This window comes from Mobula hypostoma, chromosome 20, assembly GCF_963921235.1.
Source record: "Mobula hypostoma chromosome 20, sMobHyp1.1, whole genome shotgun sequence".
Classification (NCBI taxonomy): domain Eukaryota; kingdom Metazoa; phylum Chordata; class Chondrichthyes; order Myliobatiformes; family Myliobatidae; genus Mobula; species Mobula hypostoma.
This window is the reverse complement of record NC_086116.1, coordinates 52,871,202-52,897,736: the sequence shown is the minus strand read 5'-3', so window position 1 is coordinate 52,897,736 and position 26,535 is coordinate 52,871,202. Positions and strand designations below refer to the sequence as shown.

The window sequence follows — 26,535 nt, the reverse complement described above, 5'->3', positions numbered from 1 at the left end:
TTCACTCAAATTAACTGATTCATCATTGTACTTGGCCCATAACCTATGGACTCACATTCAAGGACTCTTCATCTCATGTTCTAGATATTTATTGAATATTTATTTATTTTTTCTTTTTTTATTTGAGCAGTTTATCTTTCGCAGATTGGTTGTTTGTCTGTCCTGTTGGGTGTGGTCTTTCACTGATTCTGTTATGTTTCTTGGATTTACACTGTATACCCACAAGAAAACGAATCTCAGGGTTGTATATGGTGACATATATGTACATTGATAATAATTTACTTTGAACTTTTTACTCCCAGGATTATGTTCCACAACACTCATCATTGCATTGCCATTCACTAGCCCTACCCTGGTTTGAATGTCTAAAATGCATCACTTCACACTTATCTTAGTGGAAAACCATTTGTCATTCTTCAGCCCACCTCCCTGAATGATTAATATCTCTTTGTAATTCACTGTAACCTGCTTCACTATCAAAAAAGACAGTCTCATTTAGTATCAGCCACCTAATTTAGTGTCCTGCTAAGCCTGTTAGTTATGTAGCCTCAGGTCCTAAGTGTGAAGGATAAAAATTTGTAATCACAGCAGCACCTTCTACTTGGGTAGCAAAAAGGTCAGTAAGTTTGGAGTCCAAGTAACTCTCTCCAGTCAAGGGCCATAGACAACTACATGGCTTTTCTGGGGTTACGTTTCACAAGCAAACTCATAATAAAAAAAAACTTCCAGGTTTTACATCACATACATAGGATGAACAAGAATCAAATATTTAAATGAAATTTTTTAAAAAATGCACAATTGATATTTCAGCTAGGGAAGTTGATAGAATTTTGCCAAGAACTCTGCGTTAGTTTCTTAGTCTGTGGGTGTCACAATAAGAGGCGTAAGGTAGTCGGAATGATGGATTCCAAACGTGTATTTGGGATAGCTTTTATGCACATTCACCTAGGAAAAAAAAGAGTTAAACTGAGTTTCACCTTGTAATATTTACTGTAGTCACACAAATAATCCCATTTATTTCCCTTAAATTAAACTGGTAATTAAAAAGCTCCCTGCTTTTCAACATTGTGGAAGTGAGCCCTCATGTTCAGGCAGCAAATGATGAACTCACTGCAATGGGACATGAAGAAATCTTGAGCAAACGAGGAGCCAGATCTGCCAGAATTATCACCTTCCTGATCGGAGCTATGGTATGAGCATACCTGTTCTGCAAAGGTATGCGTGTCGCATAATAGGGTATAGCACAGACAAGTGATGGTGACTCAGACCTTAAGAAATAGGAGCAGCAGTGGTCATTAAACCTTTTAAGCTCCTTATTTTCAACAATTTGATTTATGAAGTTGGCACAAAGGACCAGTGGAAAATTTCAAAGAATCACAACCTCTGAATGCTGTTTTTTCCCCCTCAGTCTACCCATCAGTGGCTGAGTCTTTAATGCAAGAACTTTGCTATCCCCATTCCCAGCTGGAGGAAACATTCTCCAAGCATCTACCATGTCAAGTTCTCAACTAATTTTAAGTTTCAATAAGATCAACTCTCATTCTTCTAAACTCTTGGGAATATTGACTTACTCAAGTGATTATCCATTTAGTCCAAAAATGTAATCTGCACAGTCAAAAACAAATTCTGTACCAACTCTAGTTTAGGTGCTACATTTGGTGGGAACTGTTGTTAACTTCTGCAGCTATAGCCCCTTCAGCCCAACTCATCCATGCTCATCAAGGTGCCCACCTAAACTAGTCCCATTTGGTCTTTAACCCTTTAAACCAGGGGTCCTCCCTACCTTTTTTTATGCCATAGACCAAGACCATTAAGCAACTGGACCATGGACCAGAGGTCGGGAACCTTTGCTCCAAACCTTTCCCATCCATGGATTTACCTAAACATATTTTATGAGAAAGAAACTGAGCTCATGAGAAACAGCACACAAAGTCTTCGATACCAATATGCCTTTAAAAAATTCTGCTTTCCTACTTTTCCACATAACCCATAGAGAAAGGTCAGACAGGCACATTTCTTAATTGGGCCTCAAGGAAAACTCAGTCTATCACATTAGGAGTGACCAGGACTAAAATGAAAAACCCCTCTTTAGCATTGCTACTTACATTTTCGGTCCTATAACGATTAGGTCCTGGTCTCAAAGTGGTGTCTCCTGGAATCAGATTGCGTTGCACTATGCTGTACGTGGGTGCTCTGTTTTTGTATACATCAGTTTCCACGTGTTTATATGCACAGGGCCCTGGAGTCTGTAATTAAAGATAAAGTAAATTTTCAAAGGCAATGGTACATGATATTTGGCACAGGTCAGTTTCCACTTCTGATCTAGGCCATAAATGTCAATTTGTTGCCAGAGACAGAATTAACCCTGATACCTTAAATTCAGCAACATTAGAGAGGGATGATGCCAGGCAGAAAAGTGACCCATATGACCAAATGATTGCAACGTCAGCAGATTCAGCTACAAGGCAAAACAATTTCAATTGCAAATTTCAAATATCCCAGAGGAGAATGTGTGCCTGCTTGCTGTTACAGCATACTAGTCTGAATATAATATTTTGTGGAATGGTGGATGTGTTTCTACATAAGCCTGATGGTAGTTACAGTGCCCATAAAAAGTTTTCATGTTGTATTGTTTTACAACATTGAATCAGTGGATTTAATTTGGCTTTTTGACACTGATCAACAGAAAAAGACACTTACATTTCAAGGTGAAAATTTCTCTGTAAAGTGACAAAATTAGTTACAAATATAAAGCACAAAATAATTGATTGCATAAGTATTCCCCCCCCCTTTAATATGACACACTAAATCATTACCTGTGCAGCCAATTGGTTTTAGAAGTCACGTAATTAGTTAAATAGAGATCTGTTTTTGGAGACCTGTTTGCAGTGAAGGTGTTACACTGTAGTAAAGGTGTTTCATTGTAGTAAATGTACACCTATATCCGGAAAGTACAACTTCTGGTGAGTCAGTATCCTGGTAAAAACATCATGAAGGCAAACAAACACTTCAAGCGACTCCGCAAAAAGGTTAATGAAAAGCACAAGTCAGGAGATGGGTACAAGAAAACTTCCAAGTCACTAAATATTCCTTGGAGTACAGTCAAGTCAATCATCGAGAAATGGAAAGAATATAGCACAGCTGTAAATCTGCCTAGAGCAGGTCATCCTTAAAAACTGAGTGACCGTGCAAGAGGGGGACTAGTGAGGGAGGCCACCAAGAGACCAATCCTCATTGATTGGAGTACTGTGCAGGCACAAGAGGAGCTTTTCCATGAAGGTCCAACAAAGATCTTTGATGGGAAACCCAGTCTCTATAAAAGACAGGTACTGCCCAGCAGAGCAGTCATCATGGGAGCAGTCGTTGTCAGAGAAGTCTGAGTCAGAGTAGGAAGGCTTTGGCTCAAACATGGCGTCAGCGAGGACAGAGTCCAGGCAGGTTCATTCCTCATTTCTTATTTAACTCTAGAGAGAATAGGGAGTATATCTACAGAACCACATCTGGGTGTCAGATGTGGGATTTCCAGGAGACTCCCAAGCCTCCCTGATGGCCACCTTTGTATCAAGTGCATCGAGATGCAGCTCCTTACAGACCGAGTTAGGAAAATGGAGCTGCAGCTCGATGACCTTCAGCTTGTTAGGGAAAGTGAAGAGCTGACAGACGGGAGCTAGAGGGAGGTAGTCACCCCAAGGCTACAGAAATCAGATAAAGGGGTGACTGTCAGTAGAGGGAAGGGGGAATGTCAGATAGTGGAGAGCATCCCTGTGGCTGCCCACTCAACAATACGTACTCCATTTTGAGTGCTGTCGGGGGAGGCGGGGACCTACCTGGGGGAAGCAACAGTGGTCATGCTTGTGGCACTGTGTCTGGCCTTGTAGCTCAGAAGGGAAGGGAACTGAAGAGGAAGGCATCAGTTTTATGGGACTCTATAGTCAGGGGGACAGATAAGTGATTCTGTGGATGCAAAAAGGAAACACAGATGGTAGTTTGCTTCCTAGGTGCCAGGGTTCGAGATGTTTCTGCATGCATCCACAATATCCTGAAAAGGGAGGGTGAGCAGTTAGAAATCGTGGTGCATATTGATACCAACGACATAGGAAGAAAAAGGGAGAAGGTTCTGAAAAAAGAATATAGGGAGTTAGGAAGGAAGCTGAGAAACAGGACCTTGAGGGTGGTAATCTCAGGATTACTGCCTGTGCCACACAACGGTGAGGGTAGGAATAGAATGAAGTGGCAGATAAATGTGTGGTTGAAGAATTGGAGCGGGAGTTAAATTGTACCACAGAGGCAAATTTAAAAAGGACGAAGAATGCAGGACTGAAGTTGCTGTATTTAAGTGCGTGTAGCATTTGGAATAAGGTGGATAAACTCGTGGCACAATTGGAGATTGGTTGGTATGACCTTGTGGGCATCACTGAGCCATGGCTGAAAGACGGCCAAAGTTGGGAGCTTAACATCAAAGGATGTACTTTGTATTGAAAGGACAGGCAGGAAGGCATAGGCGATGATGTGGTTCTGTTGGTAAGAGATGGAATTAGATCTTCAGAAAGAGGTGACAGAGTCAGAGGATGTTGAATCTTTGTGGTTGGAGTTAAGAAATTGCAAGGGTGAAAAAACCTTTATGGGAATCATATGTAGGCTTCCAAATAGCAGCTAAGGTGTGTGGTTCAGATTGCAAAGGATACTAGAAAAGACATGTAATAAGGGTAATAACACAATTGTAATGAGGGACTTCAATATGCAGGGGGATTAGGAAAATCATGTTGGTGTCGAATCGCAAGAGAGGAAAGATAGCTTTTCACAGCAGCTTGTGCTTGAGCATACTCAGGGAAAGGGTATCATAGATTGGGTGTTGTATAAAAACCCAGATCTTATTAGGGAGCTTTACATAAAGGAGCCTTTAGGAAGCAATAATCATAATATGATTGAATTCGTACTGCAATTTGAGAGGGAGAAGCAGAACTCACATGTATCAGTACCGCAATGGAATAAAGGTAATTACAGAGGCATGAGACAAGAGCTTTCCCTGGTGGATTGGAGGAGGATACTGGTGGGGATGATGGCAGAGCAGAGATGGCTAAAGTTTCTGGGAATAGTTCACAAGGCGCAAGATAGATACGTGCCACAGAGGAAGAAGTTCTCAAATGGCAGGGGTAGGCAACCGTGGCTGACAAAGGAAGATAAGGACTGCACAAAACCAAGGAAAGGACATATAAGGTTGCAAAAGTGAGTGGAATGACTGGCAAGCTTTTAAAATCCAACAAAAGGCAAATAAAAAAGCTAGAAGGGAAAAGATGAAAAATGAGGGCAGACTAGCCAATAATATGAAGCAGGATACAAGTTATTTCAGTTATATAAAGAGTAAAAGAGAGCTGAGAGTTGGTATTGGACCACTGGTAAATGATGCTGCTGAGGTAGTAAAGGCAGAAAAAGAGATGGCAGATGAACTAAATGGGAACTTTGCATCTGCCTTCACTGTGGAAGACACTAGCAGTGTGTCAGAGGTCCATGAGTGTCAGGGAGCAGGACTGAGTGCCATTAATATTACAAAAGAAAAGCGCTAGGCAAACTCAAAGGTCTTAAGATGGATAAGTCACCTGGGCCAGATGGACTACATCCCAGACTCCTGAGAGAGGATGCTGAAGAGACAACAGATGCATTGGTCATAACCTTTCAAGAATCACTTGATTCTGGAGGATTGCAAATGTCACTCCACTCTTTCAGTACAGAGGAAGGCAAAAGAAAGGAAATTATAAGCAGGTTAGCCTAACCTCAGTGGTTGGAAAAGTGTTGGAGTCTATTATTAAGGATGAAGTTTTGAAGGTACTTGAAGACTAATGATAAAACAAGTCAAAGTCAGCACAGCTTCTGTAAAGGCAAATCTTGCCTGACAAATCTTTTAAGTGCTCTTCAAAAGAGTAAGAAGCATGGTGGACAAAGGAGAGGCAGTGGATTTTCAGAAGGTGTTTGATAAGGTGCCACACATGAGGCTGCTTAACGAGATAAAAATCCCATGGCATTACAGGGATGATACTGGCATGGATAGCGGAATGGCTGACAGGCAGGAGTCAGCGAGTGGGAATAAAAGGGGCCTTTAATGGTTGGCTACTGGTGACTAGTGGTATTTCTCAGGGGTCAGTATTGAGACTGCTGTTTTTCACATTGTTTGTCAATGATTTAGATGATGGCAAAGTTTGTGAATGATACAAAGATTGGTGGAGGGGTAGGTAGTGCTGAGGAAGCTTTGCAATTGCAGCAGGACTTAGACAAATTGGAAGAATGGGCAAAAACATGGCAGATGGAATACAGCGTTGGGAAATGTATGATAATGCTTTTTGGAAAAAGAACAATAGTGCAGACTATTATTTAAATGGGGAGAAGGTTCAAACATCAGAGATGCAGAGGGACTTAGGAGTCCTCGTGCAAGACTCCCAGAAGGTTCTGTGGTAAAGAAGGCAAATGCAATGTTGGCATTTATCTCAAGGTGAATAGAATATAAAAGCAAGGAGATAATGCTGAGCCTTTATAAGACACCAGTCAGGCCACACTTGGAGTATTGTCAACAGTTTGGGCCCCGTATCTCAGAAAGAATGTACTGTCATGGGAGGGCATCCAGAGGAGGTTCATGAGGATGATTCTGGGAATGAAGGGGTTAACATCTGAGGAGTGTAGGCAGCTTTGGGCCTGTATTCACTGGAATTTAGAAGAATGCCGAGGATCCGATTGAAACCTATCGAATGTTGAAACTGCTAGATGGGGTGGATGTGGAGAAGACGTTTCCTATGGTGGGATATCCAGAACTAGAGGGCATAGCATTAAAATTGAGAGGTGACTGTATAAAACAGAGGTAAGGAGGAATTTTTTAGCCAGAGAGTAGTAAATCTGTGGAATGCTCTGCCACAGACTGTGGTGGAGGCCAGGTCTATGAGTATGTTTAGCGTGGAAGTTGATCTTTTCCTGATCCGTCAGGGCATCATAGAATATGGTGAGAAGGCAGCTGTATGGGATTGAATGGGATTCTGGATCAGCCATGATGGAATGGCGGAGCAGACTTGATGGGCTGAATGGCCTCATTCTGCTCCTATGTCTTATAGTCTTATAGTCTTATAATCTTATGACAGCTCTGGAGGAGTTACAAGCTTCAGTGGTTGAGATGGGAGAGACTGCACATACAACAACTGTTGCCCGGCTGCTTCACCAGTTGCAGCTTTGTTTAAGACTGGCAAAGAGAAAGACACTGTTGAAAAAATCTCCCATGAAATCTCAGCTAGTGCTTACCAGAAGGCACGTGGGCAACTCTAAAGTTAGCAGGAAGAAGGTTCTATGGTTTGATTGAACCAAAATGGAGCTTTTTGGCCATCAGACTAAACATTGCACATCATCAAAAACACACCAACCGTACCGTGAGGCATGGTGGTGGCTGTTTCAATCGGGGATGCTTCAGTGCAGCAGCGCTGGAAGGCTTATGAAGGTAGAGGATAAAGCAAATGCATCAAAATACAGGGAAATCTTGGAGGAAAATCTGATGCAGTCTGGAAGAGAACTGCAACTTGGGAGAAGATTTATTTTCCAGCAAGACAATGACTCCCTTTTCTCAACTTTATAGGCTAGGAGAGCTATTCTATTGTACTGAAAGGATCCCAATCCACCTACCGTATTTTTTTGGCTCTCCTCCATTAAGTCTTGTTTAAGTTTGGAGAAAATAAGAAGTTGGACGGTTGATACATCTTTTAAATTTGAGCAAACTTGGTGACCTCTTATTCAATATTTTCATATGATCTAATTTTTATTACTTTTATAGTTAATTATTCTTTTTTCTCTGCGAATTTTTAGATTTGATCAGAAGGATTTTCCCTTTTTTTAACTATATCCTCAAAATGTCCTCAGTCCCCCTTTTTTTGTTTTAGGTTAGTTTAGTGGGTTTTTTTTTCTCCAATAATAGAAAATTCTGAATCTTTTTTTCATGAACTGTTAAGAGGAGAGGTGGTTCTCTTTTCTCTTTATATTGGCTTAATAGTATATATGATTTTGACAGTGTATACTCCTTTCTCTGTTTGTAATATTATTGAGTTATGCATTTGAGATAACCTTTCCTCTGGTTTGTATTTATCCTTATTCTTTTAAATCAATAAAAAAAGATTGAAAGTGAAAAGACAATGACCCCAAGCATAAAGCCAAAGCTACACAGGAATGGCTTATAAACAACAAAGTTAATATCCTGGAGTGGCCAAGTCAGAGTCCAGACCTCAATCCAATTGAGACTTTGTGAATGGACTTGAAAGGGGCTATTCACTCACGTTCCCCATGCAATCTGACAGAGCTTGAGCAGTTTTGTAAAGGAGATTGGGGGAAAATTGCAATGTCCAGATGTGCAAAACTGATAGTCCTATCCACACACTCAGGGCTGTAAGTACTGCCAAAGGTGCCTCTACTAAATACTTCTGCAATCAATTATTTCGTGTTTTATATTTGTAATTCATTTAGATCACTTTGCAGAGATTTGTTTTCACTTTGACACGAAAGAGTCTTTTTCTGTTGATCAGTGTCAAAAAAGCCAAATTAAATCCATGCAACACACACAAAATGCTGGTGGAACGCAGCAGGCCAGGCAGCATCTATAGGAAGAAGTACAGTTGACGTTTCGGGCCGACATCCTTCGTCAGGACTGACTGAAACAAGAGATAGTAAGAGATTTGAAAGTGGGAGGAGGAGGGGGAGATCAGTCTCCCAGTCTGCGTTAGGTCTCACTGAACACCTGCGCTCTGTCCGCCAGAGAAAGCAGGATCTCCCAGTGGCCACACATTTTAATTCCACATCCCATTCCCATTCTGACATGTCTATCCACGGCCTCCTCTACTGTCAAGATGAAGCCACACCCAGGTTGGAGGAACAATACCTTATATTCCGTCTGGGTAACCTCCAACCTGATGGCATGAACATTGACTTCTCTAACTTCCGTTAATGCCCCTCCTCCCCTTCTTACCCCATCCCTTATTTATTTATTTATTTATTATTTATTATTTTCCCCCTTTCTTTCTCTTTTTTCTCCTTCTGTCCCTCTCACTATATCTTCCTCTGGTTCTCCCCTCCCCCTTTCTTTCCCTCTACGCCTCCCATCCCATGATCCTCTCATATCCCTTTTGCCAATCAACTTTCCAGCTCTTAGCTCCATCCCTCCCCCTCCTGTCTTCTATCATTTCAGATTGCTCCCTTCCCCTCTCACTTTCAAATCTTTTACTATCACTTCTTTCAGTTAGTCTTGACAAAGGGCCTCGGCCCGAAACGTCGACTGTACCTCTTCCTAGAGATGCTGCCTGGCCTGCCGCATTCCACCAGCATTTTGTGTGTTTTGCTTGAATTTCCAGCATCTGCAGATTTCCTCGTGTTTGCGAAATTAAATCCACTGTGATTTAATGTAGTAAAACAATAAAACACGAAAACTTCCAAGGGGCGTGAATACTTTTCATAGGCACTATAAAAATTAGCCATAGATATTGTTTTGGTTCATGCAGTTGAGCCTGTTCATACCAGTAGATTATATAGTACATCAGGGTATAGTGGAGCAAAAAGTATGTATTCATTATGTTCATATTATTCATGATTGAGATTAATGTTTCTTCTAAACTACTACCACGTGTCTGTAGTGCTATTATGAAAGGAGTTTTGAGACTTTGTCCTTGTCATACTGAAGAAGCAATTACTTGTGTTCAAGTCAGGAAATAGTCTGAGAAAATTGAGAGGTAGTTTCCCTCCAGTTGATGAAAGTTATGGGTTATCTCATAAAAATTCTTAAAGTGCTTTGCAAGAAATGAGTTACAAATATTGGCTGTCCCTGGTTTAAGAACGCCTGAATAACAAGACACCTATACATACGAATTGACTCTGATTTGATTACTACAGTCGGCCCTCCGTATCTGCGGGATTCGCATCCGCGGATTGGGAAAACCCGGAAGTTCTCTCTCCAGCACTCATTGTTTGAGCATTATTTGCCTTGCGTCTCGTTCGGTCGCTACTTGTGTTGTATGCACCCTTTGTTTCTGTGAGAAAATGGCTCCTAAAAAGCAATTAGCCAACTGCAGATCGAAAGTACTGTGCAAGTATCCCCCGCTATCCGATAGTAGAGCCTATGAAACCTATCATAAGCCGAAATAGCGTAAAGCGAAGAAGCAATTACCATTAATTTATATGGGAAAAATTTTTTGAGCGTTCCCAGACCCAAAAAATAACCTATCAAGTCATACCAGATAACACATAAAACCTACAATAACACTAACATATAGTAAAAGCAGGAATGATATGCTACTAGCAGAACCAATATTAACATCGGCAGCTTTCAAGATTCTTTCTCTCTGCGCATAAATAGTACGAATGGTGGACGCAGGCAAGTTCAACGCACACATAATGTCTTTATTTCCTTCACCATCATCGAAACACTTAATCACGTCCAGTTTTATGCTAAGCATTACACCCTTACGAGCTCTCTTAGGCTTTTCTGATACCTTAGGACACATCTTGCTAACGGATACACAAAATAAATTGAGATAAAGCACTCTCGCTGCTCGAGGTGCGTGCTGCCTGTATAATGGCTCGCTGCAAAATAAATGCTGAACACTATTTTCGCTTTTTGTAACACCCTTACGAGCTCTCTTAGGCTTTTATATAAGGGACTTGAGCATCCGTGAATTTTGGTATCCGCGGGGGGTCCCGGAACCAATCCCCCGTGGATATGGAGGGCCGACTGTATTTTCAAAATCCAATGAAAGTATATTGAATCATTCCTACAGTTTATTGTCTTTCCATTGTTAGTAATTGTTCATTCTTATCAGTCTGAAGTGCTTTATATGCCATCCATTAGGGTTACAGTGTGGAATGATTTTTGTGTATTTTCCTGTTTGTGGACAAAATCTATTCAAGGATATCTGTAACAACGGAACTCGTTTGTTATCCAGTGATGGTAATTTTAGCTATAATAGAACTATATAAACAACAATGTGAAGCTCATCTATTTTGTGAGTGTTAAGCTCAAACTGAGTTTACTAAGCCTTTTCTGGACATTATTCCTGCTCCCAGCACTGACTAGGTTAAATCAAAAGTCAGAGTTAGGCCTGCAGATTTAAGAAAGGTTTTGCTCTCTTGGGACCATTAAACACAGGAGCCAGCTGCGTATTGATAAGGGAAAAGAAATGAGCATATTCCCCAGCCCGAATTCGAACATTTCACATGTCCTTGACTAGTTTTTGCTAGATGGAGGATGAAAGAGTTGGTCATTGACTTTAGAAAACGGGATGGGGGCTGTGTTGCGGTTTTGCGGTGCACACACCCCTGTCCATGTAAACAGTGTTGAGGTTGAGAAGTTTGAGAGCTTTAAGTTCCTAGGAGTAAACATCATCAATGGCCTCTCCTGGTCCAACCACAAAGATGCCACAAGCAAGAAAGCTCACCAATGCCTTTACTTCCTTACGAGTCTAAAGAAATTTGGTATTTCCCTATCAATCCTTACCAAGTTTTATCGATGTACCACAGAAAGCATTCTTTCTGCATGTATAATAGTTTGGTATAGTAACTGCTCAGCATGTGGCTGTAAGAAACTGCAGAGCTGTGGACACAGCTCAACGCATTACAGAATTCAGCCTCCCCTCTATGGACTTAGATGATACTTTTCGCTGCAGTAGTGAAGCAGCCGGCATAATCAAAGACCCCACCCACACTGGTCATTCTCTCTTCTTCCCTTTTCCAGTAGCAGAAGATACAAAAGCTTGGAAGCCCATGCCACCAGGCTCAAGGGAAGATTCTACCCCTCTGTTATAAGACTACTAAATGATAAGATGGATTCTTGACCTCATAATCTGCCTCTTTATGATTTTCACTTTATTGTTAACCTGCACTGCATGTTTTTTGTAGCTGTTACACTTTGTTCTGTGTTGTTATTGTTTTATCTTGTTCTGCCTCAATGCATTGTGTAATGATTTGATCTGTATGAACAGTATGCAAAAAGCTTTCCACTGTTATCGAACATGATCAATAATAAACCAATCTCAACTCCAATGAAAATCAACACTCATGCCTCAAAAGTGAAACAGGCTATGCCCAGGCAAGGATTCACTTACTTTTACAATGTTACTCAGCATGCTCCCAAACGCTGTTTTTTGTGACATGGAGTAGGCAGGTGCTGCTTTCAGATGTGGGATTTTAGGTCCAAATACTTGCACGTCGTTGTATCGTGCAGGTCCTAGTGAAAGGATGAGGCAGAAATAAAATGACCGACGTTATTCACCAGGTTGCTAGGGGCGACCTTGACCCAAGTTATGTTGCCTTTTTTATCTGCCATTGTCTGCCAACTACAAAATGATTTCTAATTCAGACTGAATCTTCAGACGTTTAACAGATGTGTCTTAGGAGGCATTTTACATTTTCTATATCAAATGTCTGAATAAATAATCCAGTTATTGTCACCTTTCCGATTCCTCTTCCATTGACCTGTATTTTAGTTTCCAGTTTGAATACCACTTAATATCCTTTTGTCATCTTTCACTCAACTAACAGTTAATTAAATCATCAAAAAAGAACTAAATTGAGTGGAAAAGCAAATTGTGCAGAAGATACGGACAGTCTACAGAGGGATATAGATAGGCTGTGAATGGGCAAGGATCTGGCAGATGGAGTACAATGCTGGTAAATGCGAGGTCATCCACTTTGGAAGGAAAAAAGGAAAGAGCAGATTATTATTTAAATGGTAAAAGATTGCAGCATGCTGCTGTGCAGAGGGACTTGGGAGTGCTTGTGCATGAATCACAAAAGGTTGGTTTGCAGGTGCAGCAGGCTATCAAGAAGGCAAATGGATGTTGGCCTTCATTGCTAGAGCGATTGAATTTAAGAGCTGGGAGGTTATGCTGCAACTGTACAGGGTACTGGTGAGGTCGCACCTGGAGTACTGTGTGCATTTCTGGTCTCATTACTTGAGGAAGAATATACTGGCTTTGGAGGTGGTGCAGAGAAGGTTCACCTGATTGATTCTAGAGATGAGGTGGTTAGACTATGAGGAGGGATTGACTTGCCTGGGACTGTACTTGCTGGAATTCAGAAAAATGAGAGGAGATCTTATGGAAACATATAAAATTATGAAAGGGATAGATAAGATAGAGGCAGGAAAGTTGTTTCCACTGGTAGGTGAGACTAGAACTAGGGGACAAAGCCTCAAGATTCAGGGGAGTAGATTTAGGACCGAGATGAGGAGGAACTGCTTTTCCCGGACACTGGTGAATCTGTGAAATTCTCTGTCCAATGAAGCAGTGGAGGCTACCTCAGTAAATATATTTAAGACAAGGTTGGATAGATTTTCGCATAGTAGGGGAATTAAGGGTTATGGAGAAAGGGCAGGTAGGTGCAGATGAGACCATGGCCAGATCAGCCATGATCTTATTGAATGGCAGAGCAGGCTCGACAGTCCAGATGGCCATTCCTGCTCCTATTTCCTATGTTCTTATGAATGGTCCTAATGAGAGAGAGCGTCAGGAATGAAGGAATGGTCCTCGGTGAGAGGGGGGATGGAAGCTATTAAAAAAAACCAAGAGCTGCAAAATTCGAGGTTGGTAGGATTATAATGGATTTCTTCATTGTATCTTGTTAACAGATATATAAAGAATACGATCTATCACTAGTCTTACAAATTATGTGCTTTTGAATCTCCAATAAGCTGATCCTTGGTCCCATCCTCAGTGGGTGTTAGAAACAATTTCTTTAAGAGTTAACACAGGAGCAATCAAATTATACTAAATAGGCTTCATTATTGGCATCATCCAGCCACATATGTGAAATACAACAGATTGGGAGATGGTTTTTAAGTGCCGATAACTGTACCTGGGCCATCATTTCCCTTGAACCCGATTGTCCGTAAAGCCATGGAGTAGGCTGGACCAGAGCGATGAACTAATCTATTTGCCTGTTCTGTCTTGTAATTCGCTGCTCAGAGAAACAAACCGAAATGGCAAAGTGAGTCATAGTAAAATACCTGTTTATCCGGTGTAACTTACAGACGACCACAAACCTGCAATGATGATGCAGAACATTCCAAACTGCTTCACTAAGTATTTTCATGCAAATTCAGGCACCAAGGCATAAAAAGATATTGGGATTAATACCAAAATCTTTTACGCTTTGGTATCGGAATGAAAACTAGATTATAGATGTAAAAATTGAAGATTTTTTTTAAGAAGTGGAGAGACAGGTAGAGAATTTCAGAAACTTAACACTGGAGAGAAGAACCATGATTATCAACACCAGAGCAATTAATGTAGTAACTAAATTAAAGCAAAGTAATTAAAACAACTAATTGAAGCAACTCACACAAAATGCTGGTGGAACGCAGCAGGCCAGGCAGCATCTATTGGAAGAAGCACAGTCGACGTTTCGGGCCGAGACCCTTCGTCAGGTTGACAAAGGGTCTCGGCCCAAAACGTCGACTATACCTCTTCCAATAGATGCTGCCTGGCCTTCTGAGTTTCACCAGCATTTTGTGTGTGTGTTTCTTGAATTTCCAGCATCTGCAGATTTCCTCGTGTTTGCGTAATTGAAGCAATTAATGTCCAAGAGCATTTTATCCAAATGCTATCTAAACAAGTTACATGACAAAGGAAAGGTGGATCAATTAACAAAGTTATGTTACATATAGAGGTTGTGGTCCTTCTCAGGTGCTACAGAATGCAATTCTTTTTTATCCAGATCAAAATAAGAAAACAAGTATGACACTCATTGTTTCAACATGTCTATGATATTTCAATGGATCTCATGGAATTTTATCTGAATAGTTTTGGGTGTAGTTACCACATTTGACCACCTTGATCAAGTTCTAAGACCTGACCTGGCCTGTTCTTTTAAGTTTCAATTATTTTCCTGAAGATTATAATCTGACAATAATCAGATTCAAGACACAAAATAATCTGCAGATGCTGGGTCAAAGCAACACTCACAACAGGCTGGAGGAACTCAGCAGGTCGGGCAGCATCCGGTGGAAAAGATCGGTCGACATTTCGGGCCGGAACCCTTCGTCAGGACCTTTGTCAGGGTTCCTGCCTGAAATGTTGACCGATCTTTTCCATGGATTCTGCCCGACCTGCTGAGTTCCTCCAGCGTGTTGTGAATCAGATTGAAGAAACTGTGACTTTTGCACAGAAATGAACTCCTTATGAGACATTGTTGTAATATATTCTCAAAAAATGGGCAGCATTGCACAGATATTTAATCATTACTACACAATTAAGTGAACAAATGACATTTAAAAGTCAGGTATGTTGTGGCTATTGTGTGTACAGTACAGACCTGTTTGGGTAAGGATGACAGAGTTCCTTCCCTCACAAAAGAACCAGCTGACATTTTTAAGTCTGTGTGACAGCTTAATGATAAAAATTACTAATCCTAGTTCCATCAATGCCGCTCATAACTTTGCATTCCTCATTTAGGTTTGCTCTCAGCTTCCTCCACTCCAAGGAAATCCAGCCTATCCAGTCTCTCTTCATACCCAAAGTGCTGCATCCAAAGCAACATGTGGCTGCACACAAGACTTTATGGTTGATGTAAGTTTCATCAAGTTGTACCATGATCTCCATTTCCTTAAATTTTATGCCCAGGCTATTGAAAGCAAGCATCCTGTATGCCTTCAATATCATCATCATATAAATATAATTGCAGAAAAGCACAACAGTGCCTCTACTTCCCCAGGAGTCTGCAGAGATTCGGCATGTCATCAAAAACCTTGGCAAATTTGCATGGACGTGTTGTGGGAAGTATGCTGACTGGCTGCATTACAGCCTGGTTTGGGAACACCAATGCCTTTGAGTGGGGAATCCTACAAAAGGTAGTGGATTCTGCTCAGTACACCACGAGTAAAACCCTCCCAACCATTGAGCACATCTACATGAAACACTGCCGTAGAAAAGCAGCATCCATCATCAAAGATCCTCACCACCCAGGCCTGGCTCTTTTCTCGCTGCTGCCATCAGGTAGAAGGTACAAGAGCCTCAGGTCTCACACCACCAGGTTCAAGAACAGTTCCTACCCCTCAACCATCAGGCTCTTGAACAAAAGGGAATAACCACACTCATTTAAGGACTCTTTCATCTTGTTATTTCATGCTCGTTATTTATTGCTATTTATTTATTATCTGCATTTGCACAGATTGTTTACAGTTTATAGTTCCTGATGTTTACAGTTTACGGCTACTGTTCTGTAGATTTGCTAAGTATGCCCGCAGAAAAGGATCTCAGGATTGTATGTGGTGACATGTTTGTACTCTGACAATAAGTTTTATCTTGAACTTTGGATATTTATCTGCCTGTGCTTCCACCTTTAGGGATTTATGGATTAGTGCACCAAAATCTTTGTTTCTCACTGCTCCCGAGAACACAACCATTCATGATATATGACATACACTTATTGGGCCTCTAGCAATGCATCACCTCTCACTTAACAGAATTAAATTCCTTCCACCATTGCTCCACAGAATTTATCAGTTAAGCAATATCATTCTGTAGCTTTTAAGACTATCCTCCTCATAATCAATGGTACTACTGATTTTCATACAATCTGAAAATTTGCAAATCTACTTTCTACTTGATTAATGCAGGAAACAGTAAGGGTCAGCACTGATCCCTATAATGACAGGTTTCCAATTACAAAATCAACCTTTCATATCAGCTTCACATTCCTATTACCAAGACAGCATTGGATCAAATTTGCCAACGTACCTTGAACCCATGAACTCCAAGACTTTGGACAAGTTTTCCAATGGCCTTAATGAAGCCCAGGTAGACAATGTTGAATACTATCTGTACCATATAGCCTACAATATAATAAGGGACTATTTTATGTTTTAGTAACACGTCGTTGAATGCGCTATTAGGCACATATTGAGCATGCGTTATTAGGCGCATATTGATCTGTACGTGTGTGCCAAGTTCGGTTTCTGCCAGTAAAGAACCATGAATCTTAGCTCCCGTCTCCAGCGTTTTTATTAATAGCATTGTTGTGTAACCAGGCCACATACACAACAAATTGGTGAAAAGGTTAATGAACCTATATCGTACCGGAACGCTGTGTTTTAGTTGATAACGACACTCGGAGGAAGAGCGCAAGGAACGAGCCAAGGAACAGGAGGAGGAGGCAGACCAAGGCCGCGAGTCCGAAAGGAGGCGGAAGCACAGCCGGGGTCGGGAACATCGGAAGACCAAGAGACACAGTCGGAGCCGCAGCACGTCCAGCCGAGACCACAGCCGGTGCTGACCCCCAGGGGCTGAGGGTCTGACTGCCCCAGAAGGGAGATAAAAAGGAGCGACACACACATCTAGATGGAGTGCATTCATGGACCTAGCAAAAAGGACACGTGAGTCAAAAATAAAACAAAGGGAAAACAAGGCTAAGTTAACATAACAAAGATGGCAATGATTGGAACCATTACAGCATTTGATAGTGGCATTGAAGACTGAGCAACTTACATTGAGAGAGTGGAGTTATATTGTGAGGCTAACGGTGTTAATGATGAAAAGAAAGACAGCGTCTTACTCAGTATTATGGGAGCAAAAACATACGGGCTGCTATGGAGCTTGTTAACCCCTGAAAAGCCAGCTGACAAAACATTCAAGCAAATAGTAGGCACTCTCCAACAGCATTTAAACCCCAAACCACTGGTCATTGCTGAAAGATTTAAATTTCACAAACGGAATCAGAGCAAAAATAAAAGCATTTCTGAATATTGTGCTGAATTGCACAAATTATCAGAACATTGCCAATTTGGAGCTGGTCTATCAGACGCATTGAGAGACAAGTTAGTGTGTGGCATGCACTGTGAAACCAGTGTGAAGAAGAAGAAGCTCCTGGGTGAAAAAGACTGTATATTAGAGAAGGTGCTGAACATTGCAATACCAATGGAAATAGCAGCACGGGGTGCTTCAGAGATACAACAAAAATCTTTGGAATATGTTACAAATAAAATGTCACTGAACAGAAATGAAGGAAAGAAATGTTACCGTTGTGGGAACGTGTCACATGACCCTGAGAACTGTTGGTTTAAAGACAAAGAATGCAGAAACTGTGGCAAACAGGGCCACACCGGCAGAGTATGCAAAGCTAGTCAACAGCAGAAAATGGACAAAATACAGAGAAACAAGAAACCCCAGAAAGGAAAACACAACAATGTGCACAAAATGAAAGAAAGCAGTTCTGATGAGAACAACTCAGATGAAAGTGAATTGTCTTGTCTGCAACTTCACAGCGTGAAAGAGACTGATGATCGAAGAGCAATAAGGATCACTCCACAAGTGGCAGGCGTGAGACTGAATATGGATTTGGACACAGGCTCAGCTTTAGCAGTGATCTCTGTACACGATTACAAACAACTGTTTTCTCACATACATCTGAAATGAACTAAACTACTGCTAAGGACTTACAGAGGACAGAAAGTGCAACCCAAAGGTAAGATTAAAGTGACAGTGACCTACGGAGACAAAACCCAGCAGCTGAACCTCTATGTACTGAAAAATGGAGGACCACCATTGCTGAGACGGGAATGGCTCCGGAAAATCCAGTTGGATTGGCACACCATCAAGGCACTAGATGTGTTAACAAAGGAGGGCAGCTTGGTGGAGAAGATGTCCACAGCTCTCCTCTCACCAATTGTCGACTATTACAACGACGAGGAGGAGCTAGACAGCGTCGCTGATAAGGACGAACGCAGTATCCGTGGCCACGACTCAGATGAAGATACAGAAGATGCCAGAAGATGCAAGGGAGACAGATATTGCCAATAAGCAGGATGATGAAGACTACCTGGAAGTAAAAGAGCAGATGTACCAGGAGAAATTGACATCTCTCAAAAGACAGCTACTGCAGTTACAGGAAGGCACTTTGCAGGAGTATCAGAAAAGGATGAAGAAACTAGATCAACAATACAAGGAAAGAATACGAAATGCAGAGCTTTTTCTGCAACTGGAGACAGAACAAGTGGAAAGGAATTATATTAAAGAGAAGAAAGCAGCAGTGAAGGAATTTGAAGATAAAAAGATTGAGCTATAAGAAAAAGATGATTGAGAATGAGAGGCTAACAATGGAACTCACAGGAGATTCTATGGAGGTAAAGCCAATAATGACTAGGAAACTAAAGAGGAGAACTAATGACCCTGTTCCAATTACAGACAAAAGACGAAAACCTGCACTTGTGCAATTAAATTACTTGTTAACAGATGAACAGATAATGGAAGATCTGCAAACTCTAAACAAGCTTAAATCTCCGAAAAGACCAGCATATCCATTCAAACAGAACCATGCAGGATATTCCTGATTTATTACCACATTCACACCTGTAAACTAATCCTGTCCCTCGGAACTTTCTTCCAGTAACTTCACTACCACTGACATTAGACTCAACGGCCTATAATTACCTGGACTTTCTCTTCAAAGGCGATTTCATAAAGGTGATAAGAAACTTGGTTAAAATGGAAGGTTTTAAGTAAAGAGCATGAATAGGACAGAGACAGTATGCTTAGATATGTATTTGCAGCCTTATACAAAGGCAGTCAGAATGTAGATGCTTGAACTGAACCAATTATAGAGCAGTTGGCTTGATCTTTGTCATCTTGTCCTTGCCTTATAAGGACCATTCAGCACTTACCTGGTCCTGGTGTTCTACCCGGGTCAATGTCCCTCGGCCGGTGACCCATTGTCCACGCGGGGGCAGTCTCCTTGCCATGATGAGTCATCTTTTCCGGAATAGTTTTTGGTGCAGGTGTGTTGCTGTCCTTTAACCCTGGAAGACGCTGGGCCAAGGAATATGCAGGAGCCCTGTGTGTGGTTGCATCATGACCAACATAACCTTAAAGTTAAAGAGACTGAAAAGATTAGAAGCTTTCAACCTTTGCTGTATAATTGGAACTCAACTTTCTGTTGTATTAGATTTTCATCAAAAAGGGGAGGTCATTTAGCTGCTGAGCCGATCCACAATTCATGGTGAACTTCCATGCTTATGTGTCAGCCCAGAGCTGTTCTACAAATGCATGGGAGAATTTGTGAAGTACAGTGACAACTCTCTGACTGTGAGAAGAAATAAACCTAATCCCAGTGGTCTGTAACCAGAAAGAGAACGTATTTCCCTTGTCTGCTACATCCAAACATTACAGGGCATCTGCTAATGCAACCTCCATCAAAATAGCAGAAGGTTTTGGCAATCGGTGACTGAGCAGATTCAGATCTAAAGGTTATCTTCTTTGTACACAACTTCTCCAGTCAACTCTAACTTGCTTCTAATCTAGCTCTGATAGATAGTGACAGATTCCCATGTGTGAATTGTTTTAAAATGCTGTAGCTGTCACACCCAGGAATCATACAGATGTGAGAGCAAGGTCTTGTGCAAACTTCATGCATGCACATGCACACACACACACACACACACACACACACACTTCCTGTACATAAATCGACACAAGCAGACACTGTCTACATTATATTTCTTACTATTCTATCCTGATCCCATTTTCCTAGGTGAGCCTTCCTCTTATAACAGTACACTCAGTTTCCCCCTCAATGCTTCTCCATTTCAGCTCCTTACACTTCATTTACCCTCTTTCAGTTCCTTTTACCTTTCTTCTCCTGCTGATGCCCCCAGCACCTACTCTGGCCTCTCCCTTTTCTCCACCTGTCATCCACTCATTGTCATCCAGAACCAGACCATCACAACTCACTCTCTTCTGGGCATTACCCTTATCCCTGGTCTGACCAGTCTCAAGCTTCCAGCCTGATCCAGATCATTCAACCTCTCCCTGAAATTCTACGTTAATATTAGAAAAGTGCATTTCCCCACTGGTGGGTTTTGGAACATGATTTCTTGGCCAATTGAGGTGGATTCATCCTTGCTGGAGCAGGAGCATCTCACTTGTCCAAAATCCTCACTTAGTATATACATTGCTCCTTAACTCATGGGCTCCTGTCTATTGTACAGTCCCTAAACTCATGGGTCTCCCGTTCACTATGCAGTCTGCTACTGTATAGCCTTAAATTCAGGGGGCCTCAATATTTCCAATGTACTTTGTAATTATCATTACAACTAGTGTTTGATCTGCACTGCTCTGCAGATGGGGTCTTCATTATAAGAAATGGTGGTATCCCTGCTCTTATCCTCAGAATGAGCATGTGTTCATTGCTGTGGGTTATGTGAGCTCCCGCAGGACTCTCATCCTTTGTATCACATTTAAGAGGAAATTCGCTTAAGACGGATTCTGGCGACATACAAACCTGTGTGTCCAGGCAGGAGATACTTGGGACCTGGGCCGCTGTACATAGCTGCAATCGCCATTCTCGGGCGATGAGGTCTCCATGTTCCAACCCAAGGATCAGCAGGCATTGTAGCTAGGTAGATTTATCTGGCTGTGTGAATTTAGAAACAAAGCATAATGATTGGATCTGAGCTCACAACTTGGCATCAGCATCAAATGTTTACAGTCATGGAGATGGATATTCTTGTTCTGGCTGTGTTTTGCTTCTCTTAACAATATTGAAAGGGAGAAGTTGAGATACTGTACTCCCGTCAATTAGAAATTTTGGAAGAGAAGTGGAAACGACTGAAGCCTTTTCAGAATTTAGGCAAAATGCGAATTAACAAAAATACTGGAACCCACTCAGCGGGTCAGTAGGCATTTGTGGAGGAACAGAGGTCTTTCATCAGCGCAGGGAGAGTTAGAAATCAAACATTTTAAATTGGACAAAAATCGGCAAAGGACAGTGAGATTAAATAGGTGAGGTGGATACAAAAACAGAGAATGATACTGAGGGGTCTTAGCATTTTCGTCTTTTGATCTTATGCCTCTGCCGTTCTGCTCAGCGTAATCACACTCCGTGCGCCCTGCAGAAGGCAGAGTGCAAAAGTTGGGTCCACCAAACTGGAGAGGATTGGCTTCCCACTGTGTATTGTGGACTTTGACAGGAAATTTGTTTTTTAGGGCGGCACGAGAGCCAAATGTCATACTTCCCTCTTCTCCAGCTCCACAGATCCGCTGCTCTCTACCAGCCCGCGTCAAACACCGCTCAACACAAATAACCATCTCACTTTCGATCCTCCAGCAGCCAGGCTTTACATAGATCGAAACCTTCGTGAGGGCGTTTTGCTTTTTTTTAAAGAAATACTAGTTATTCAAAGATATTTCACTGATATTTGTAGGTGTCCGTGTGAAACGCGCAAGCTATTTTTAAACTCGCATGCTCCCATTGCAGATCTTTAAACAGCCACTCACACTCACGTTTGGATTCAGGATTAAGCACGCAGCTGAAAGAGGACACAACGCTGCCAAGTGTTATAACAACTACCGAGTGCAGTGCGCCTCCCGAGACGATCACAGATCTTCGTCCCCCTCAGCCGCCAGGGTCATTGCCGTGTCCCAGCAACAGCCACGTCCAGACTGATGACGTGCCTGGGCCTGAGCTAACAATGCAATGAGAGGGGAGAGGGTGGGTAAGGTTATGTCCGCGGCCCTGTCTTTATACAAGCCCTGGAATTTCGTCGTTACGGGGATGTCACCTGAGAAGAGTACTGGGGTGTACCTTCCCAAAACACCAGCCCCTCCAAATTCCAACGGGAGACTCGAACATAGTAAAATTCGGAATAAAATGGAGAAGAGAGGCGGGCCCCACATCAGTGAACTCAGTCTTTGGGAAGTGATAGAGAAGGGGCATCCATTTGGGGATGGGTATTATTTTTCAAGAGAAAGCCAATTTGGATTTAACCTCGTTTATAATTAAGGGATTTTATTGCACCTACTATATACGGAGAAACGACAATATATTGGTTTTCAGTGAACCAAGGGGACGCAGCCTTACAATTAGAACCCGAATATTTGGGAATGAAATAAGACACCTTTTCACCCAGGCAGTAATGGAACTGGAGAGTTTTATCCTGCTGGCGAGGATTGAACATTGACAGGCTGAGGTAAAGGGAATGCTGGCTGAGAGTATTAAAGGATATGAGGCAAAAAGGAATCTACAGGGTAGCTGTGACCTTATCCAAGGTGTGACAGGCTTGTTAAGCAGATTGCTCAGTTCTTACGAATAATCACAGGGTAAAAAGGAAAGTTCAGAGTGAAGTCCTAAAATTTACAAGGCACATAAATTAATGCAACATAAAACATTAATACAACATCAAGATTTGTGTAGCCTACATATTCATTAGATGCAATGCAAAGTGAAGCACACTAAAGGGACAGCGAGGGGAGATTATTTGCAGTAACAGTGATGTTGAGGTGCCCTTTAATAGCATTGCACTGATCCTGTTGTTTATGCAGTGGGTACATAGTAGATCCAAAGGTAGTCATAGCTGAAGGGTGGTAGTGGGGACGAGCTCCCACTGCTAAACAAATGCTGTTCATGGCGTGTGTCTCAAACAGCCTCTGACAACCAGTCCAACTCCTGGCCTTCACGTCTGGCATAGTTCTTATGCCTGGCGGAGCTGTTCTCACTGACAGAAGGGGCAAAGGCGGCCCACTGGCGCCTTAAAACCAGTTGCTCCGGGCAGATGTGACTTGTTAACCACGGATGGTAGCTCATCGAGGAGATGGAAAACTCTGATTTCAAACCTCCGCTGCCCTGCGGTTATACCCACTCACGGGAAAGGCTTTGGGAGTAAACCCCAAGGAAAAACCCGGAGTCGGAGTCCCGAAGGCGGCTGACTGCTGTGCCCAGCACTGGCACGGCAACTCCTGCGATGCTGCTGGCACCAAACGGTATCGACTTTCGTCAGTCCTTTGGACCCTGTCATCAGCATGGAGAGAGGGGTCCCACTGCATGGGCAACAGACGGATCTCCATATCAACTCTGCCCTGGCTTGCGCCCTGGAGAGGCCACTTCCGATGACCACCAGAGGCGCAGTACCCATGGTCGACCACGACCAACGGAGGCCACACACACACACACCTGAATGAGGTCATTAGGTCTATTAAAATATTTATATATTTATAATCAAGGCCTATGTTAGTGTCTCTAGGAAATCTATAGAAGCATTGCAGATTAATAACTAACTTAACCTAGATCTCACATGGTCTTTGTTAGAGCCATTTCCAGGATTTGCCTCATGAACAAGAGAATTATGACTGTGATTGTTTTCTCTTTAACTGTGTTCATTTATCACTGCTCCAATTCGATCAGCTATAGTCAACAAGCATTCATTGCCCTTGCTTAGATAGCACCAATAGTTGGTTTATGTCACATGGACAACCTTGGTCTCCACCTAACCAGAGCCATTCCCTTTTTTATTGCTAGTACTCTCCCCCTCTCTCTACAACTTAAAACACACACTTTAGTTCTTATTTCTTTTTCCAATATTTTTATCAATTAATTTACATATAAGAATACAGGAAAAAATAGCAATACATTATACTAATGTCATGGTCCCGTCTGGCAATCCCCCACCTTGCCATTTGCCTCAAGATTTGGGCCTCGATCACCTCATTTAGATGCCAATCATTCCCAGGTACCACTAACTACACGCACCTGCTTCCCATCAGAAACGGCATGATAAAAACCCTGCGACCACAGTAAGAAGTCACTAGTTCGTTGGTCGACTCTCGTGAGAGTAAACCCTGTTTCCTATTCCTGAGAACTGTTGGGTCTAAGCTTCGCTTCGTCTCCTGGATATTGACTCCCCGTTCGCGAAGGGGCTACGCCTAACGACTCTGCCTCAGCATCTGTATCCTGCACTTGGGTTCGTCCCCAGCCACGTCCTTGCAACAGAACGAACTAGCCGACATGAACCCAGCGGACACGAATCACCTGCAACAAGCTCTCACCAGCCAGGGCTCCCTATTGGGCTTGCACGACCTGCTGCTCCGGGAAGTCATGGAAAACCTCCATCGCCTGTCAGTAGACGTAAGGAAGGTCAGTGAACAGGTCGACCGAGTATCCACCTATCTTACCCCGTCGACTCGGGGAACTCCGTCTGACCACGCCGGACAGTCTGTGGTGGCGATGCCCGAGGCGTCAACAACACGTCCGCTAAGGGAGCCGCGCATTCCCGAACCAGAACCCTGCGCCGGAGATCTGGGGAAGTGCTGGGCTTTTCTGCTACAATGCTCCCTGGTGTTCGAGCAGCAGCCATCCACGTACGCCACGGACAGATCTAAAGTAGCTTACATTATGGGGTTCTTGCGAGGAAATGCTTTGGTGTGGACCACCGCGATTTGGGATAATCAGCCAGAGACCTGCTCTTCCTTCCCCACTTCATCTTAGAAATAAAGAAGATTTTTGACCATCCCATCTGCGGTAAAGGTGCCGCTAACCGGCTACTCGCCCTCCAAGGCTCACGCAGTATTGCCGAATACTCCGTGGAGTTCCGGACGCTAGCGGCCGACTCGGGCTGGAATGATGAGGCATTCCAGGAGGTATTCCGGCAAGGCCTCTGACAAGGTAAAGGACGAGTTGGCGGCTAGGGATGACACTAACAGCCTGGATTCATTGATCTCCCTCGCCACCAGGCTGGACAACCGACTCCGAGAACGACAGAGCGAGAGACCCCGTCGTCCTTTGGCCACCCCACGGCATGCTTTACCATCTACTCCTAGCCCTAACCTCGCTCTCCTCCTCCCACTCCTAGAATAGCATCCGGCCTGGCCGTTTCCACCACCCGGGAGAGGAACCAATGCAGCTGGGACGGAGCCGTCTTTCTTCCTCCGAGCGGCTCCGGAGATTAAGAGCAGGGGATTGTTTCTACTGTGGTCAGCCTGGCCACTTTCGTGACACCTGTCCCCTTCAGCCAAAAGGGAGGGCTCACCAATAGAAATGGGGGCCCTGGTGAGCCAGACCACATCCCCTTCTGTCCCCCAATCCCGGATGCAAGTCCAAGCCACTAAGGTACAACCAACAGTCCCTGTCCTTGTCTGCCTTGATAGACTCCGGTGCTGAAGGGAATCTGTTCGATGAAAATATAGCAACCCAGGCCGGAATTCCTCGAGAGCCGTTGACTACCCCTCGGGAAGCCCGGGCACTAGACGGAAGACTTCTGGCCCGAATCGCTCACTGTACCCCGCCACTGTCTGTGATTCTCTTGGGGAACCATCGGAAACGGGTACAATTTAACTTGATCTCCTCCCCTCAAGCCCCAACGAGGCGACGCTTCGTTGCGTAACGACAAACAACCCATCGACCTGGAAAGACCACCTCCCGTGGGTTGAGTACGCCCCCAACTCTGGTGAGCTCTGCCACTGGGAGGTCTCCGTTCGAGTGCTCCCTTGGGTACCAACCCCCGCGCAATAGAAGAGATTGCAGTACCGTCGGTTCAGGACCATATTAATCGGTGCCTTAAGATTTGGGAGGAGACGCGCATGGCCCTACTCAAATCAACAAATCGAAATAAGACAGCCGACCGACACCGCATCCCGGCGCCTGAGTACCGACCCGGGCAGATGGTGTGGCCGGCCTCCAAGGACATCCCGCTCAAGAACGAACATGGGAAAACTCGCCCCTCGCTTCCTGGGACCATTCAAGGTGGAAAGGGTAATCAAGCCTACAGTGGTC

General features: G+C 43.1%; 1 protein-coding gene across 1 annotated transcript; it reads right to left on the bottom strand.

Moving 5' to 3' along the window:
• Positions 1-643: 643 nt before the first annotated feature.
• cimap1b (ciliary microtubule associated protein 1B) lies at positions 644-22,412 on the bottom strand. The gene is made up of 7 exons (XM_063072186.1): positions 22,275-22,412; positions 21,274-21,405; positions 19,658-19,858; positions 13,858-13,959; positions 12,108-12,229; positions 2,106-2,246; positions 644-945 (listed from the first exon to the last, which is right to left on the bottom strand). Exons 2-7 carry the CDS (start codon positions 21,380-21,382, stop codon positions 856-858), a joined length of 765 nt encoding a protein of 254 aa, XP_062928256.1. The 5' UTR covers positions 21,383-21,405; positions 22,275-22,412; the 3' UTR covers positions 644-855.
• Between the last annotated feature and the right edge of the window lie 4,123 nt (positions 22,413-26,535).

What these genes read in the sequence shown, in the direction of transcription:
- cimap1b (XM_063072186.1), bottom strand. Translation starts at nt 21,382, where the DNA reads ATGCCTGCTGATCCTTGGGTTGGAACATGGAGACCTCATCGCCCGAGA. An exon ending in TCTCCTGCCTGGACACACAG is followed by an intron (nt 19,859 to 21,273) that starts GTTTGTATGTCG and finishes TTTAACTTTAAG; the next exon opens with GTTATGTTGGTCATGATGCA. An exon ending in ATCGTTATAGGACCGAAAAT is followed by an intron (nt 946 to 2,105) that starts GTAAGTAGCAAT and finishes TTTTTTTCCTAG; the next exon opens with GTGAATGTGCATAAAAGCTA.